Source organism: Calidris pugnax, unplaced genomic scaffold, assembly GCF_001431845.1.
Source record: "Calidris pugnax isolate Ruff unplaced genomic scaffold, ASM143184v1 scaffold17, whole genome shotgun sequence".
Classification (NCBI taxonomy): Eukaryota; Metazoa; Chordata; class Aves; order Charadriiformes; family Scolopacidae; genus Calidris; species Calidris pugnax.
In genome coordinates, this window is record NW_015090794.1 from 10,838,358 (window position 1) to 10,855,950 (window position 17,593).

The 17,593-nt window shown below is 36.3% G+C and overlaps 1 protein-coding gene across 28 annotated transcripts in view; it reads right to left on the reverse strand.

Annotated features, from left to right (window-relative positions):
- Window positions 1-17,593, reverse strand: part of RBFOX1 (RNA binding protein, fox-1 homolog (C. elegans) 1) — a 1,244,625-nt gene that overhangs the window by 372,810 nt on the left and 854,222 nt on the right. For 21 of the 28 annotated variants that reach the window (XM_014936465.1, XM_014936483.1, XM_014936473.1 and 18 more), the window contains one exon: window positions 3,797-3,838. The exons of the other annotated variants lie outside the window; for them this stretch is intronic. In XM_014936465.1, coding sequence (XP_014791951.1) covers window positions 3,797-3,838 — 42 coding nt within the window. The remainder of the gene's footprint in view (window positions 1-3,796; window positions 3,839-17,593) is intronic. 28 annotated transcript variants of the gene reach the window in all.

Genomic DNA, 17,593 nt, shown 5'->3' on the forward strand with positions numbered 1-17,593 from the left:
CCCAAAATCCCCAAAAAACTATCTACACAGCTCAGCACCCTACAACCTGATGAACTGATGCAATGACCAAAGACACAAAGCTAAATATTGCAGGTTTATGGTTTCTTAAAAATTATGCTGGACAGAAATGCATTTGTTTTTGTTTTTCCTCTACCTGGCATAACTTTAATATATTTTTGGCTGCATGTTGCAGCTTATTCATTTACCCTATAAAAGACAAGATAAATAGAATTATACTGAATGCAAAACCTCCTTTTGTCTCCTTGAAAACTAGAGTATTATAAAAAATATACATTGATATTAAATACAAGATGATAATAAGACTCTGCCCTTCCCATATTTCAGACCAGAAAAGGAACTCTGACTGCACAGAATGCATGTTGATAATAAATGAATGTGAAAGAAGCTGTTAATTAGAGCAACAACTAGGTCACTTAAAATTTCAGATCAAGGAAGTTAATCACACCATTTACCATTAGACCTCATTGGTATTCACAGAAACATTTATAAAGCCTCCTAACATTAGAGTTTAAAATTGCTCTAAGCCCACCTGAGAGAGCTCATCAAGTACTGCTGCATAAGGACCAAAAGCATTAGCTTTAGATAGCAAAACTCATGCATGTAAATACAGAGACAGAAGTTCACTTTAAACAATTATGTTGAGTTGATAATGCAAAATAATAATTTCTTAGTTGAAAGGAAGGTTGCGTAAAGCTCGGGAAGATTTAACTTAGCCTTTCAGTTTAAAAAATGTCCTTAGGCTATGATAAAAAAATAGAATCCCAGGTTAAAGTCAGAAGAGTAAGGAAGGTTCAGTGGAAGCAGCAGACAGACTTCTGAGGCTGTTACTGCACTTTTTTATAGGTTTACGTATTACAGCTTATTTCTACCTAGGGCTCGGATCCTGATTTTCTTCACAGCCTTAAATGACCTGTATCATTCACGTTTCAAAGTCAGTTTTTCAGGCCCAAACATGAGAAGAAAAGTGTTTTAAAATGATTTTGAGCAAGCTGTGTTTTGTGTCTTTACAGGTCATTTATAATGCATCGAAATGACAATTACATTAAGCTCCACACAGCGACTCATAAAACAGCAAGTGGTAGTAGGAAAGAGCTGAAGAAGAGGATAGGGTATATCTGTCCAAGAAGGGATTTATAAATCAGGATCAGAGAACACAAAACAGAACGAGGAGCCCTAAACATTATCATTATTTTCTTTAAAGGAAATACTGACAAAGAGCAGTGTGTGTACAGAGCTGGAGAGAGCGATATTGATGGGTCAATTCCCCTTCAAAGACACATTAGTTTTTTAGTACAACTTGATTTAAATGAAGTCAGATTAGAAAGCAAAAAGAAATATGAAAAAAAAAAAATTCAAGGCAGCACATGGTAATTAAAATAATTTCCAAGAGAAGGCAAACATAAAAAATGGTATAAAAGCTTTGTATTTTTTTTTTTTTAAATTGGGTGGAAATTTATGCTTTGTATTTTTTTTTTTTTTTTAAATTGGGTGGAAATTTACCAAAGTTAACTTGTGCTATAAATCCAAATGGAAAAAAAATTAAAATACCTACCAGCTGTGCAACAGATAAAATTCCTATAGCCTACTGTATCAATTCTCATTTAAATAATTCACGCATAGACATTAAGGTCTAGCTGGGAATTGTACCAGGTTGGCAAGGCAAATAAGTTAGTAACTTGCAGTCACTATCATTTTCAAAGCTTAAGCAGAAAAGGGTTAACATATAGACTTGCTTAATTATTAGAATTATCACTCATTGTAAATACAATGTATAATGGCCAGAGGCTCCAGTATGAATAAAAGTTTCATTACTCTAAATGCTTTATTCCAGGAGAGCAAGGTCTCTGCTTTGCATTTAGAATTTAAAAGCCAATGAAACAGGTAAGAGGTGAGAAATCTTTTTTGAATAAATGATTATAGTAAAATTTGGATATTTCTTTCTATAGCCACACAATGTCTAATTCTTTTTTGGCACTAATATGCTTTAAACAAGCCTTGTGCCTTTCTTTTGAGGCTTCTTTAGAACATTGCTTGTAGAGCAAGGAATAACTAGAGGATCAAAAAGCTCTAACTCTGTGGGGTGGTGTACTTCTTCCATCACATCCCAGCCTCAGGAACGGAGTTTACACTCATAACTGTATTTAATGTAACAGGATCATCACAGCAGTAGTGGAAGGAGATACACATAATCTTAGTAGGTTAGAGACCTGTTTTTTTTCCTAAGTTGTCATGAAACGTCACATTTTAACGCAAAGGCATCATAAAGCACCGAGCTCATGGTTAGATGTAAATGTGTAATACTGGAACAGAAAGATATATAAACTTTTACCGCATCACATTTTATCCATGACTTAGAAAAAGCACACGTATTTACTTGAAGAAGGAGCTGGGGCTCTCCTCCCATTATATTTCAAAACAATGTTTTTCTTCATTTAAAGGAGAAAACTTAATAACAACAATAAAACCAAATGAAAACTTTCTTTGTTCTCGGGGCACTGCTACCTCTTCAAAAGATTGTCCTTCGGGTACTACAGCAATATTTTAAATTTGACAGCTGCTCTGTTGAGACATTACTACTGATAAAACAAAGCTTTGTCACTCCAGCTCCAATATAATAGAGATGCAGTCACAGATCAGCAAGAGAAGAATCAAGGGCAGTATGTGATGCATCATTCTTGCATAACTTGTTTACCAAAAATCCTATTGCAACTATGGTGAAGACCAGCTGAAGCACCTAAATATGGCGATGAGGTTAATCTAATGAATGGATGAATGTTTAAGAACACTGCACAGTTTATTTTAAGATGAGAATGTATTCTTTATACTTGCAAGTCACACAGTCACTGCAATATGTAATATGCAAGCAAAAAAATACTGCTCTTTCTACTTCCAATAATATTTTTGTTTGTGTAAAATGACGCTTAGTAATATGCAAGCAAAAAAATACTGCTCTTTCTACTTCCAATAATATTTTTGTTTGTGTAAAAAGTTACACTTCCTTCAGGCCTGCCTCTTCCTTTCTACTTGCATATGGGATTTCAAGAAAATACCCATCATGTGGTATCAATAAATGGAGGTCTATTAAGCAACACTTAGATGACTCAAAAGCTTTTTTTTTTTTTTTTTTCACATTAATGAAAACTCTTAAAGCCTTTCCAAACAAATACTAGAATCAATCAATCACTTGAACAAGGAAATACTTGTGATGAAAAAGCATCTGCAGAGATATGTAGCATATGTAACATTTGAAAGCAGCAGGGTCCAAAACCAGTTTAAAACACTGTCACTTTAACATAGGAAAAGGGAAAAACAAAATAAAGGTCAGAAACCTGGGCTGAGGAGTTGTACACAACCAGTATACACCCAAAAATACTTGGACCTTTTCTGCCAGTTCCTTCACGTTCTGAAAGCACACATACTAAAAAAATCCAAAGGATAGCGTCTTCTTGTTTGAAACAATCTGGTAGTGGAGACAGTCTGAGAAACAGTGACCTTTACCACTACTAAATCTTCACGTGGTGCATAGGAAGAGCACCCTGAATGTCAAGCGAGCTCCTGAGAAGAGGTATTTACTGCCAAATCTCACTAAATTATGGAAGGAAAACTTGTATCTACTGGAACAGTTTTATATCAAGATACGTACAATATTTACCAACAAGTAAAAAATGAACTAAATACATTCCTCTTAAACGAAGTAATCCATCTGTCAATAGCACAAACTAGATTCTGCTTATGTTTTAAAGAAACAGAACATCTTGCATATCATTGCACTTACCCTTAGTTGTTCTCTTTCACAATTCATCTGTTGCTTTGAACTCTACATGAGGAAAAAAGAAAAAAAAAAACAAACAACTTTGAAAGCATGGCATTCTTGCCACAACAAAGCTCCTAGGTTTACGTATCTTACCAAATAAATATTGCAAACACAGCCTTGAGTCTAAACACAATATTGTATAGTGGATCTAGATAGAATCACTACCGCAAAATATTATTTTCTCACTCATTATTTTAAATTTACAAAGGTCAAAATGAACCTAACACCAGAATCCATCACAAGTCTGAGGTACAGAAGCATTTTTGAGATTTTAAGGGTATCATGGGCAGTTCAGTTCAGGAAGAAGCTTTCCCCTTTTTCTGTTCTATCACAAGTCATTGTATTTCTGAATATTTTCCCACTACTAAGATACCATGAGATATATTCACAGCACACTTTAGAAATAAAGATATAGAAGCTTCAAGAAGTGATGAAACTATTCCTATGACAACTTCCTGGTATAAAAAAAAAAAATCTGAAGAAGATTGATTCCAGTGCGTGTTTTTTTCCATACTACTGTCTTTATGTTCTGCCCGGTTTATGAGAAACACTCCTAGAGTGTGAGAGCTGGTTGCTAAGCAAGGCCTCACTACCAGGTAACAGCAGGGGTGAGCCATCAGTTAACGGCAGCACAAGTTGTGAAGCCACCACTCTGCTGAAAAGAAAGGGACTCCTCTAGGAAGAGCTCAAGAAACCTAACAGCAGCACCAAAACACCCCGTTCTACCTCCCTGGTTTCTAACTGAATCCTGCCACCAGGGCCTCTTGAACACAAATTCAAAAGCTCTACTCAGGTGCTCAGGAAGGCCTTCAGATGTTCATTTGTCCAACCTGTAATGAGAGGGGGTTTTTTGCCTGGTTGATTTTTGTTTTGTTTTTAATCAAAGTACTTTAGAATGCTTCTAGAATTATTAGTGAATATCATTAGCGTTGCCATTTCTGTAATTAGTGTACCTGGCAAACACAATTCACAAAACATGAAAAAGAAATCTGATTAAATGTTTTCTTATTTTCAGAGGTTCAGAGTACCCTTTTCACTACTTTGCACTTACAAAAAGTTAAAACATGAACCAATGCCCATTTGTATGAGACATTTTTACTCTCTTGCAGTGATGAAAAGGGGAGCTACTCAGGCAGTTAGGTTACGGTTACCTACAAAAGAATAAAACTGCCAGCCCATTTTTCAACACAGAAAAATGAGGCCTAATAAATAAGTTACAAGCTAAGCCTTCTATATATATAGCAGAAGTTTTACAACAGAGTCCCTGTACAAAAATACAAATCTAACAGCAACAAATGCTCTTCTGATATGTTTCTTAATGTTCTCTAGCAGGGAACAAAAGGTAAAGAAATTAAGCATAGGTCTATTTACAGTCTTCCCCTAAAGAATAAATTAAGTAGAGCTAAAATGGCTATTTCTTGCAGACTAATTATTTCGTTCTTCAAAGTTCATGTCTTCACACCATTTATAAATTACTTGAAGATTATATTAATGTGCATTATAAGTGTACTTACATAAGTCTCAAGAGTTAATTTTAGATCTGGATCTGCTCTAGATGCATCTACTCATGTTGTTAAAAAAAAATAATATAAAAACCAAGTTTGAAGTGAGTTTGGATTTTTTCATTCATTCAGGTTTTTTTAATATTATTGTTTAGGTTTTTCTCTGTGTAAGCCTCCACACCAGAGATTTTAACTCAATTTTTCAGAAAAAAAAATATCAGTTGAAATGTGAATAACTGTAGTTTAGACAATGGTCTTACACATGTGAAAACAAACCAGTTTAAAATCATAGCCATCAAAAGTTACCCACTCTCTGACTGCAGGATCTATTCTATGAATGTACCAACATCACATCACTATTTCCTTACTCAGTTTTGTCTTGAGCAGTTGTAACACGGGACAGATATCACTATGGTTTTTTCACAGTTAAAAGGGTGCACAAAGAAATGAAGAAAGTTATTTGCCAAACTAACAGCACATGAGCTCCACTTTGCATATCGACCAACATTCGGAATGATTTGTCTTTATGATATTTCACTGGTCAGCTTCTTTGGATAAGGCTGCCGGTCTTACATTCTATAATTTGTGTTCTAGATGTACCAGCTTTTTTTCTGGAAGAAATGTCCAACCTCTGCCATTAATTCCCGTATTTCTCAAGGTACTCCTCAGCCATTAAAAAAAAGAAAACTGAACATACAATGTGGTGATTAATTGAAGAAAACAAAGGGCAAAAAGGAGAACATAATAGAACACACATGTTACAGAATGCTGGAACATTGTGGTTGCTTTTTGTTTAATTCAACATTATTTTATCAAACTTGCTTTTCAATCTCTTGTCAAATTTGCCTGTTTTCTCCAGTCAGATGCCTAGAGAGAACAAGTCCTTCAACAGGGGCTCATAACTTACCTGCAGAACACAGAAATGGAACCTTTGTAGGTATTAAGTACTTCAGGAGTAGTAGAGTAGCAATGTATTTTAAGGCTTCAGAAGCAGCCAAAAATGTGATCATGTAGAAAAGATGTTCAGCATAAAAATCAACAGGATATAAGGGTTATTAAAAAGACAATACTTTTGGGAAGAGTTTCTGAAATTTATATTTACTATTTTATTTCTGTTTAGATATAGGGAAAAAATATATACAGATTGTGCCTTTAACATCACCCTTCAAACGAATGTGTTTTCCTCTTTCCACTGGGAGGAAACTTTGGCTTTTTGCTACTGTCATTTTAAACATGAAATGGTCAAATAGCTAACATCACTGATACCAGAACAAGAAGTGTTACTCAATATTGAAAAGAAGTATTACGAAGCGTGGGAGAATACAATCAGGAGGCAAAGAGTGAGTAAGAACAAAGATGTACAAGTCAGGAGAGGGCGACTGTGTCTTAGCATCCAACCGCTACACCCATCTGGCAGCAAAACAAATAGAACAACATTTATTTTAAAAACAAACAGGTTTCATATCAATGAGAGTTGTATTTTAAAATATATTTTGACTCAATCTGCCACTACATCCATGGTGTTCTGCTTACTAAAAGAAATGGAGAAAAACAACAGGGGCAATGTGCAGGACACACCAATGGCAGCCATTTCCTTTGTTCAAAGTTCAGCAAGTGATTGATTCCAAACTGTATGTTTGAGCTACAGCAACCAAATCCATTTCAGTGATAGCTTCCCTCAGAGAGTGAGCTTCCATGCAGAGAGCTCCCTCATCACCCTTCATAGGAGAAGCTTTCTAGAACACATGCAGCAAGGCTCAGTGATAATGCATTATTAGGATGAGATTAAAAGAAAAAAATGAAACAAACAGGACTTACCTTAATGAAAAAAAAAAAATTATAATTTAAACAATGATGCCATCTGTCTGTCTGTCTCTATTTATCAGTTCAAGTTTACTAAAATACATCTGGGAAAGGCTCATTTGGGCACAAGTGGCTTTCCATGCAGCTAACCAGTGCCAAATTTGCTCTCTCATTTTGTCTTTTTTGCTATCTGTGCCAGTTTAAGAGAAACATCCTGGCAGTACCAAGCACTTAAGGAAAAACATAAATAATGCATTTACAATATGTATACCTGTAAAGATAAATAAGAAAATCTGAAAGCAATAACATATTTAATTAATGATCAAGAGACCTTAGATCTTGTGCATACCCTGCAGTTTTAAATACAGTGCTTCTCAATCCTAAATTTACTCTGTTATGTCTCTGGATTGAACCGTATAAAATGAACTATTTATTTCCTTTAGTTCAAGACTGCATGGAGAACCTGGTCAATATGTTAAGTGTCATTATGTCAAGCTCTCACATACAAGAGTTTAGCGGAAGAATGCCTAAAATATTGATTCTCTTTAAAGGATTTCATTAAGGAAAATTTTTTAAAGATTTTGAACAACAGTTCAAGACTACAGGTCTTTTCATAAGACAACAGTCTTATAAGACACTCATGCTGTCAGAGTCCATCACTTTAAACAAAAAAAGACCCTCTGTGCAACCTGTGGGTGTAATTCTCTGGCAAGTTCATGAGTGCAAATAGAACGAGGAAGTATGTTCCGTTTTTAGCAGGTGGGAGACTTAAGATCTTTTAAATGCATTTATCAGTCATCCGTTCTTCATAAGGATACACAAATCCAGACAATATAGAACTAGCTAAGACTATACCTTTCTTAGCACAGCATTGCACATGCTTGGGAATGTTTCCCTGATAGAGATTTGGACATTTTCAGACCACCTCAAAATCCATTACATAAGATGCAAACATACAAATACATATAAATAGATAGGCATCACAGCCTGTTTGATCCAAAACTTAGAATTATTACAATTACTATGAAGCTGCATAACAGTTTGTTCAGTGGTTCCCACCACAAACCATTTAAAAATGTAGCAGAAACCAAGCCCTAGGAAGAAATTGATACACAAACAGAAAATAGGACCCATCAGTGGACAGAATGAGAGAGCAACATTATTACTCAAGTTGCAACAGTCCACCTGGGTAGGTGTCAGGTATTTTTGCTGCCAAGTTTAAAATGACACTGCTAAGTGTCATTTTAAAGAAGGGGTTTAAGTGACGGGACAAAGAGAATAATATGATAGTGGCAGCATTATTTACAGAAAGACTGTGCTTAAAACGTAAGAGAAAAACCACTACAATATCCTAAACTATTTGTTTTGCATTTACAAATTCAAAATACTTTCAGGATTGAGAAAGTAATTTGAAATGAAGCACAGTCTCAGAGGTTGAAAGATAACCAGTGAACATCTAAAATCTTTTATGTTCTAGATATTTACCATAAACCAACAGTTGTGGTAAGTGAACTTAACCTATGATCTGAAAAAAAGTGTATATAATGCCATCCTGTTTCCAGTGAGCAGTCACACTGGAATTACCTATCCATGATTTTCTGTGCAGCTTAAGATGTCCACTCAACGAGTAGTTCTAGGAGAGGCCCTACAACATTTTTGTCTTTCCTCTTCCACCTCAAAAAGGACAATGCAAATGTAATTACCTGAAGTGTAACAACATGCCTGTTTTCATTAGGAAAGGATAGTTTACAGTCAATACCTACACATGAACTGTGGAACATGAGAGTCAGATACGAAAGGCTTGGCACCCATCAGTCAGTGCTTTTACTGCAATGTAACTTCACAATTAGTAATTGCTTATTTATCTGATTAAGGTCTCATATTTCTCCTCATTCATATGTAGATTAAATAGCTGAAATAAAAGCATAGATTACTCCATCACAGTCACACTACAGTGAGACAGTCCATATGATTTCATACTATCTATCAGTGTTTTCTCTCATTAGATACGCATCTGACAGTAAAAGTTGTCTTCTCTCAAAAATTAAATGCTTAGGGTTTTTCCTTGCCATGTTGCACAAAAATGCTGTGCTGCACAAGGAGAGAGACCATACACTGCTCTCTGGTGTATTTCATGTGGAAACAGTCACTTCCCTTCCATCATTTTATTACATAGTGGTTTTCGTTATCTCATTGCTCTACAGAATTCAGAAGAAATGATGCTTCAAGTTACTTAATATGTGGAGAGAGTGTAAGCTTGTGAATAAATGTATAAATAATGCTGTGTATTAATTTAAAGTGACTTCTCAGTACTTCGTGTGAAAATCCAAAGCACAAATGAAGAAACAATGTACATTCCAAGAGCTCATAAGCCTGAAGTGCTCAAATACAGAAGACTCGTTAAAAAGTACCAGTAACTGCATAAACATATAGGATGATTTGAACTGGAAATGGGGTTTTGAGAGTGTTTGCTAGCAACTTAGAGCACCACCAAGAGGCTTTCAAACTGAAAATCAAGAACATTTCTTCCTCAAGGAGTAACTGGGACCATCCTCTTCTTCTATGAGCTGCTCACATTTTTCTCTACATACAACTCTAGAAAGCTTCCAAATGTTGAAAAGAATATAATGAGATACAGTGCTGAAAGCCTATAGGCTATTGTTTTACTAACATAAAGATGTACAGAGTTTGTATGTCTATGCATACACAAATTTTTCCAGAACAGAGAGCTTTGGGTTCCTCTTGGCTAGGTATGTGTGTTTGCATGCACTGAATTTTAATTTCATGGGGTTTTATTACAATCATAAGTTATTGTGCTATAGCAGTAGCTAGAGGGACTGATTTATTCTCAAATGCCCTTGGCTTGGTATTGTATATCGACTAGTGCTGCTGTCATAAATATCTTTGGGTGAAGAACTGTCTACAATTCTGTGCATAATACTAAGCAGAGTTAAGGTTTCAAGTGTCACATACAAGTGGGTTTATTTCTACTGGAAGAAACAGGCAATTATTATGGCCCATTGAGCTCAGATTAAGCATTTCCATCAAAAAAAAAAAAGAAAAAGAGCCTAGTGCTACAATCCTTGTAAAGCTGTAAATGCAAATGGGGACCATCTCATCTTCCATAAAAAATAATCTATGGTTTTATAGGCATTTCTCCCTCTCCTTGTCTTCTTATCCTCAAAGTAGCAAAATACTCCAAACAGGGTAATTTTATTGAGACAAAAAAGGAGCAAATCTCAAAAAAAAAAACCCCAGAAACACTGTAAAAAAATATAAATTGATAAAACAGTTTGTAGGCAATTACTTCCCTGTGTAAAATGGCTCCTTTAGTCAATTGAGAAACCCCAAAGTCCAATTTTCACCTTTTCTTGGCTCTAGGCTAAGGTATGCTTCTTCAGCCAGATTATCTCTACTGCTCGACCAACACTCTTACCTGGCAAATAAAGGTTTTGGGGGCTCAGGGTGGGGTGGATATTGTGGGGTTTAGATTTTGTTTTAAGTAACATTAGTTATACACCCAAAGAGTGCTGCAGGTCTCAAAGAATACCCATATCACTGACTTTGCCTTTGGTTCCCCGAACGTATTCATGGAAGCTTGTGGTGCTGCAGCAAAGCCTGAAAGCTCTTCCTTTTCTGACACCCCTTTAAGTAAAAGGCCTGCACAGTGGCCTAACAGCAGCCAGCGCCGCAGCTTCTTCCCTTCTCCCACATCATCTCCTACTACATAAGTACTTCCCTGTTTTTCCACAGAAAGTTCAGGAACGGTGGGTCTCTGGTACGCTTTTGGGAAAAGTACCTTGAAGACAAAAATAGGTGTCTGTTTATTTATTATATCTACACTATGTGACTAACCCTTAAACATTAAGGCACCGGTGCATTTATCTTGGAAACTACTTTGCCATATACTTTAATATAAACTAGGAAAAAAGGCCTCTCAGAAAACATTTTTTGCAAATACCATTCTAGAAAAACACTTGTGCAGTAAAGCCTCAAAATTAAATTCTGCATGCTTGTTCTGCTTGTTGTAAAATTCTGCATGGAACAATCCCATGAGCAATTTTATCTGCATTAGTATTCAAATATAAACTCCTTTTATACATAAAAGACAAGCTATAGTGCATTTTATTTAATTTCCCTGCATAACACAGTAAGTATTATAAGGAATAATCAGAAGGCAAAGACACTGTACTAAAAAGAATAAATGGACACTATGAAAAATGTAATTAAAAATACTGCAATGTTAAAGCAACAGCCGATATAAAATTAAAAGTATGTTATCTTAGAATTCAAACACCGCCAGACCAAGCCCGGCGTATTACACTGTTTACTGCAGCATAAATAATTGTCTCATAAGCATGTTGTTGTTACAAGAATTTACTCTAGTAAAAACTAGTAACTTTTGGGAATTGGATGTTAAGTCTCTTTCCTCGAAGTCTCTATCCAGAAAAAAAAAGAATGCAGATTATCACATGAATACCAACTAAGTGATGGTCTGAAGCTAGTGTAAATATAGAATGAAGAAATCAGATATATTAATTAATTATCTGAGTATCACATACCACCAACAACTTTTGAAATGAGTTCTAAGGCTTTGCTGCAGCACCACAAGCTTCCATGAAAGCAAAAAATCTGATACACTGCATAGGCGATTTTTTGAAGTAGAGATAACTGACAGAGACAATAACTAGAAACTATGGACCAAGAATATATAATAAAATTAAGACAGGGTTTAAGTACAAACTTCATTTTGCATAGAATGGGTTCTTAAATTTTGAACAGAAAATTAATACTAGTCTGTTATGGTACCAGTTATACTACCTGCAAGTAACAACTCAGAAAGACACTACAAGGAAAAGGAGAGGATACAAGATTGACAATAAGGATATCACTGGCGACAGGCAGGGATTTTCAGACAATTACCAAAGCTAGTTATGTTACAAATTGCTACTATAGACACTGCCCGCGTCTTATCAATAAATATCTGGAAGGCTACTTGCTGTGCTTGTGTGCTGATAAAAATAAAGTCAAGTTCATTCAGTCACTGATGCTTGACAAATTACAAAAAAACCCAAACCACAGCTTTTATGTGGCAGGTCCACAGTATTGGCTGAAGAGGCCATTAGAGAAGGAATTAGCCTGGGAAACAAGATATTGCCAGGTCAGCAAGAAGCCAATGAACTGATGGATATCCAAACTTTGATTTGTCCCCTTCCTCAGAATTACTTGTTTTCTAATTAAAAAATTACTCTTTAGAGTGTTATAAAGTGAAATAGTGTGTGTATGTATATAAGAGAGTTTGATTTATATGAAGGGATCAAAAAGATACTAAAACGTCATTCTGCAGTATTAATCTAATAAATCCTCAGTAAATTTAATTGGGAAAACTTACTTTATTCATCCGCAGATAAAACAGGAAATCCTTAGAGTTTTTAATATTAACAATTTGAAGTCTACAACTGTTTTAAAGTGAGTTAATTAACAATATCATGCTATAGTTTAATTTAGTTGGCTGGTCAAGCTATTGGTATTCTTTTTCTTTTTTCCTTTTCCTTTTTTTTAGTTTTGTTTTGGGTTTTGTTTTTCAAACAGGTAAGAACTTCTGGCAATAAGCAGGATTCGCGTGCAAATTTTAAACCTTCTTACTAATAAGTAATCCATGCCTATACAATTATATGTACTTTAAATAGATATTCTTCTCAGTAAAATTTTATTTTAAAAAAGTGAACACCATGAAGTAAATTCATTAAAAATGATAGTATTTTCATGTATCACTCTACCTAAAGCTTGAAATTCTGGTGGATGACTTCATTTTTTATGAAACATACATGTGCAACATCTTTTGCTCTTGGGAGAGAATTGAAAGGACATAAATGGAAGATGCAAATTAATCACTAGAATCCACTTGTGGTTTACACTGCTCAAGATTTTTCTAGGAATTTTTTTAGGGGTCCCAAATTTCTGTCTTTGAGGTGTGCTCTGCAATTTGTGATCATTGCCTGCCTGCTTCTCTGCAGAAACGGCACCCTGGCAGAGCCTGCACCCATTTCCCATGTCAGCCACCCCCTGTTGCCCCTGTCACTGTTGGGCAGTGCACGGTGTTACACAGCACAGCAGCCACGGCGCTTCAGAGGAGCCCTGGGTCTGCTCTCTGGGTTGGGCTCAACTATAACACACCAAACCAGGAACCCCATCTGGCAGCGGAGGAGAGCAACGCTTCAGGGGCTTCCCATCCCACCAGCATGGACCACACAGCCTGATACATTAGAAACACGGACGCTATTGCTCTCAGAGTCATGTTGTGCCACAGCTGAATATGGCTAATTGCGTGCAAGTCTGTTAGTGATGGGAAGGGCCCCACAACAGGAACTCTGCAGAGCTATCACTTGCAAATTCTGTATCTATATTCACACACAGCTAAAGTAATTCTGAATACCCTTGCTCAACTTAGGAACGGTCCCTTGAAAGAATTGTTTCTGAATAGCCAAAATTCCTTTCATACATTCCCCAATATATGGGGAAATGTACCTTTCAGGCCTTGGAAGTCTTTAACTTACCTCCCTATTTCTCCACAGGTAGCAAATGAAAAAGAGAGGGACAAACCTAAAGTTTCTTAGATTCTTTGCAGTGTTGGTATCCTGAGGGGAAAGCGTTTTATTCTGCCCAATATTCAAATCCAATAACTACATAGAGAAGGGAAGGGCATAGTACCTTAATCTCCTCTCCTAAACAGCTTAACTAACTATAGAAGATGCAGTGCCTCGCATTCAATAACTACTCGGTGCTTTTACTTGTTCTAAGAATGCATTACAAAGACTGTCAATAAACTTTAATTAGCAATATATCTTTAGTGGCAGTGCTACAGCTTGCTGCAACAAAACGTTTCTCCCAAGAATTTCTAAAGCTTTCCTAAAGAAACCTTGACGCTTAGTAGTGAAAGACATTTAGAGATTGTCATATAAGAGCATCCATTAGGGCAGTATATTTTTCTCACTCAGAAGTGGTAAGGTTGCCTTGAACAAGTAAGTCTCATTTAAAATGTTCTTGGCTTTTCTGTTTGTAGAAAATGAACAATCATTGGCAAAAATCGGGTGCACCTGACAAAGTTAAACATTTTCTTTCACCTTTTAATGAGACCACAGCAATGGCCTTACTGTCCTAAAAATAGAAAAGTAGAAGGAAACATTTAGACTTGTGTACGTACGTGCACGTGTATGCACACCCATGCTCATTTTTCCAACTAAATGTCACGTTCTTCAATGACCTCCATGATAACAAGCTTGAAATTGTAGCTTCAAAATTCTATTGTATCTATACCTTTTGAAATAATTTTAATGATGCGTTGCACATGATCCTTATGCATGGAAGTGCTGCTCCCAACAGCTCTAAAAAACTTTGTGATGAGCTACCCTGAGATGAGGTAAACTGTGACCTGAAACCCTGTCAGTTTAGAAGACAGAAATTTTTTAATATATATACACGAAAGATCTAAATATCATCTCTTTTTACAATAAATATAACCTCTTTTCTTCTTCATATAGCTATACATATCTTCACTTTCCTGCCATATCTTAACCCAGATTGAAAGTCACTGAGGACAAAGAGTTCCATCTATGAGTTTTCTTGCAGATATCTATCTATAGCTCTATATGCAATGGAGACAGAGAGAGGCAGGCAAGCATCTCTCCTACCTATATGTGTATCTATATGTTTTCATTGCAGTACAGTGTAAAACAAATAACTATATTAATAACTAATTTCAACATCACATAATAATATACATGCTTAATATAATAATTAGCACGCACAATTGAAAGGGTACGTTTCACCCTCGTTTGCATGCGAGCAATGCTCACAGTGCGGTGGTGCAGCCCGTGTATGCAGTACAGCGGAGTCATAGCTCCAAGCAAGTTGTCATTTAACCCATGATGCTTCATTCACTTTGTTTCCAATGTTTGTGATAATTCTTTGCTGCTTTTGCACCTGAACGGATTTTGTAGAACTTACTTTACTAAATTTTGCAATGAGATAAATATGCAAAATTACTCAAAGTCATTTTAGCCTGCAGTTTCTCTTTTTTCCTCCGTTCTATTTCCAGAAATGCTATTTGCATATATCGCCAAGAAGCAAAGCAAAACCAAAGCCCCGAGGTAAGTTCCACAACTGCAAGAGGATGCGTGTTACCAAAGAAACGTTGGGTCAAGTTGTTCCAACTGAAAATCACTCCGTTTTTAGCCAGCCAGCTCTGATACTAAAGAATTACTTTGGTTCAAGCAGGAATACGCTAAGCTCTGATTAGCCAGCCAGCCAGCCAGCCAGCCAGCTCTGATACTAAAGAATTACTTTGGTTCAAGCAGGAATACGCTAAGTACCACACAGAAATAATGTGGAATTCCTCAAAGCTCTGATGTATGTGACCCTGTGGGGAAATGAGAACAGCAGAATTTAAAAGAGCAGGACCAGAGTCATCACATTCTGTATGGTTAAATCAGATTAATCACCATCTAGTCCAGTGGACTCAAGATCCAAACAAACTCATTATTTTTAAGCTAGGTAGTCTTTGGGTTTAGCAAGTTTTCAAGCCTGGGATTAGTTTATGAGAGGAATTGATTTTTAGTGTTATGATGTAGGAGCCATTCTAGTCTGCTAACTACCTGAGACACCGAGATCAATTCTGAGAGTAAAACATCAATTACCTCACTTACTGAGACAGGATAAGGAGCAATTAAAAGTGTAGGGAATGCTTCTCTGCATTAGCTTGTCTAGTTTTGCAGTGTATCATAGCAATTGTTTTGATTTCTAATTGTGTTGAGAGACTTGAATTCAGGCCTTTTACATCTCTGTTACGTATATACTGACACAGGGTTATCTCTTACTACTGAGGTAAAAATTCCCAACACGCCTCAAACATGCACATCATTAAAAGTAATAATTAATTTCCATTGTGAAAAGATATTTTTGCTTAAGAATTCTTACCTGGGTCTTAATTACATGGTAACGTTGATCATCAACAAGTAAGTCTAAACTATAGCATTTTTGGTATCTGACACCCATCATTACATAAAGAAGTAAATCTTGAAGGAACTAAGCACCTCTGGTTAAAATACAGCCTTTGACTCATGTCCGCTGCATGGCATGAGGGTCTCTGAATTTCTAAAGTTTAGGAAGGCAGTGGGATAATCTTGAAAGCCTAGAAATGAATAAGAAGTGGAGAACACAGTAGGGAAACAGCGTGCTGCTTCCTAACACCAAGCAGCACAGATAAACCTCAAAACAGGTAAGACACATAAGCTTCAGTCAAAATCCACAAGGGTTCAGAAACAGCAAAAATCTTACTTAAGTGACCAAACAGGCAACTAAAGCGGTATCGTTGCATACCTAGAGCTGGTTGTGAACAGGGGCATAAACACATTTGTTCATTAGATTTGCTAGGTCAACAGCAATGGAAGTTCTGCAGAGCATGATCAACTTAGTACTGCCCCGGCAGCTTTCTCTAAGCTCCTTCCCCTCCCCGCCAGCTCCCGAGACACCCCTGGGGTAGGTTCGCAGGGAGCCGCCTCTCCCACACATCCAGGAACCTGACCATAGCTCCCAGCGTCATCGCCAAGGGATGCGTTAGAGCCAGAGACCAAAGCCACAGAGATTCCATGGCTCTAGAGCAACCATAACATAAAGCTTTGTCCACTTTTTAAAGGATTATAAAAAAAAAAAATCACCCTCATTCTAAATAAAGACAAGATCTGTTTTGAAACATCAATTTTCCATACAATTCTGTTTTTTTTTTTTTTTTCCTTTCTCAGTCTCGGAAAAAATCACCCTCATTCTAAATAAAGACAAGATCTGTTTTGAAACATCAATTTTCCATACAATTCTGTTTTTTTTTTTTTTTTTCCTTTCTCAGTCTCGGCTCTCATTGTACCTCTGTCTAGTTCTTAATAAAGGTAAAGCCCTCTTGTAAAAAAGTGGAAACCTTGTAGCATCTAACTGTTGCAACGGTGTGTGAGCGTGACAGGCTACAGGTGTAAACTGCCAGGAGACACATGCTTCTTGCTCAGTGTATGCTTTGCATTCTCATAGGGTTCAATAATTCCTTAAAATACAGCATTCTTTAGTAAATGAAGCCAGACTTAAAATACATCATGGATATGTCTTGGTTTTTTCCCAAAGCCTTTCACTTGATTCCTGTAGTTCATATGTGTACTTTTAGCAGCCTGGAGACATTTGACTAAAAACACTGCAACGAAAGAATAAAACAACCAACCAACCACCTTTCACCTGTCCAAGTCAGATATATATCAATAGTGAGAATTCTTTTTACCCGAAGAGAATAAAAAATGCCTTGATCTTATGAAAATAACAATTTGCAGGCATCTATTAAACAGATTTTTTAATTTCCTGCTGTTCACAGTTTTGTTTGATTCCTAGAGCTGAATCTACTGAGTAAGCAGAATTC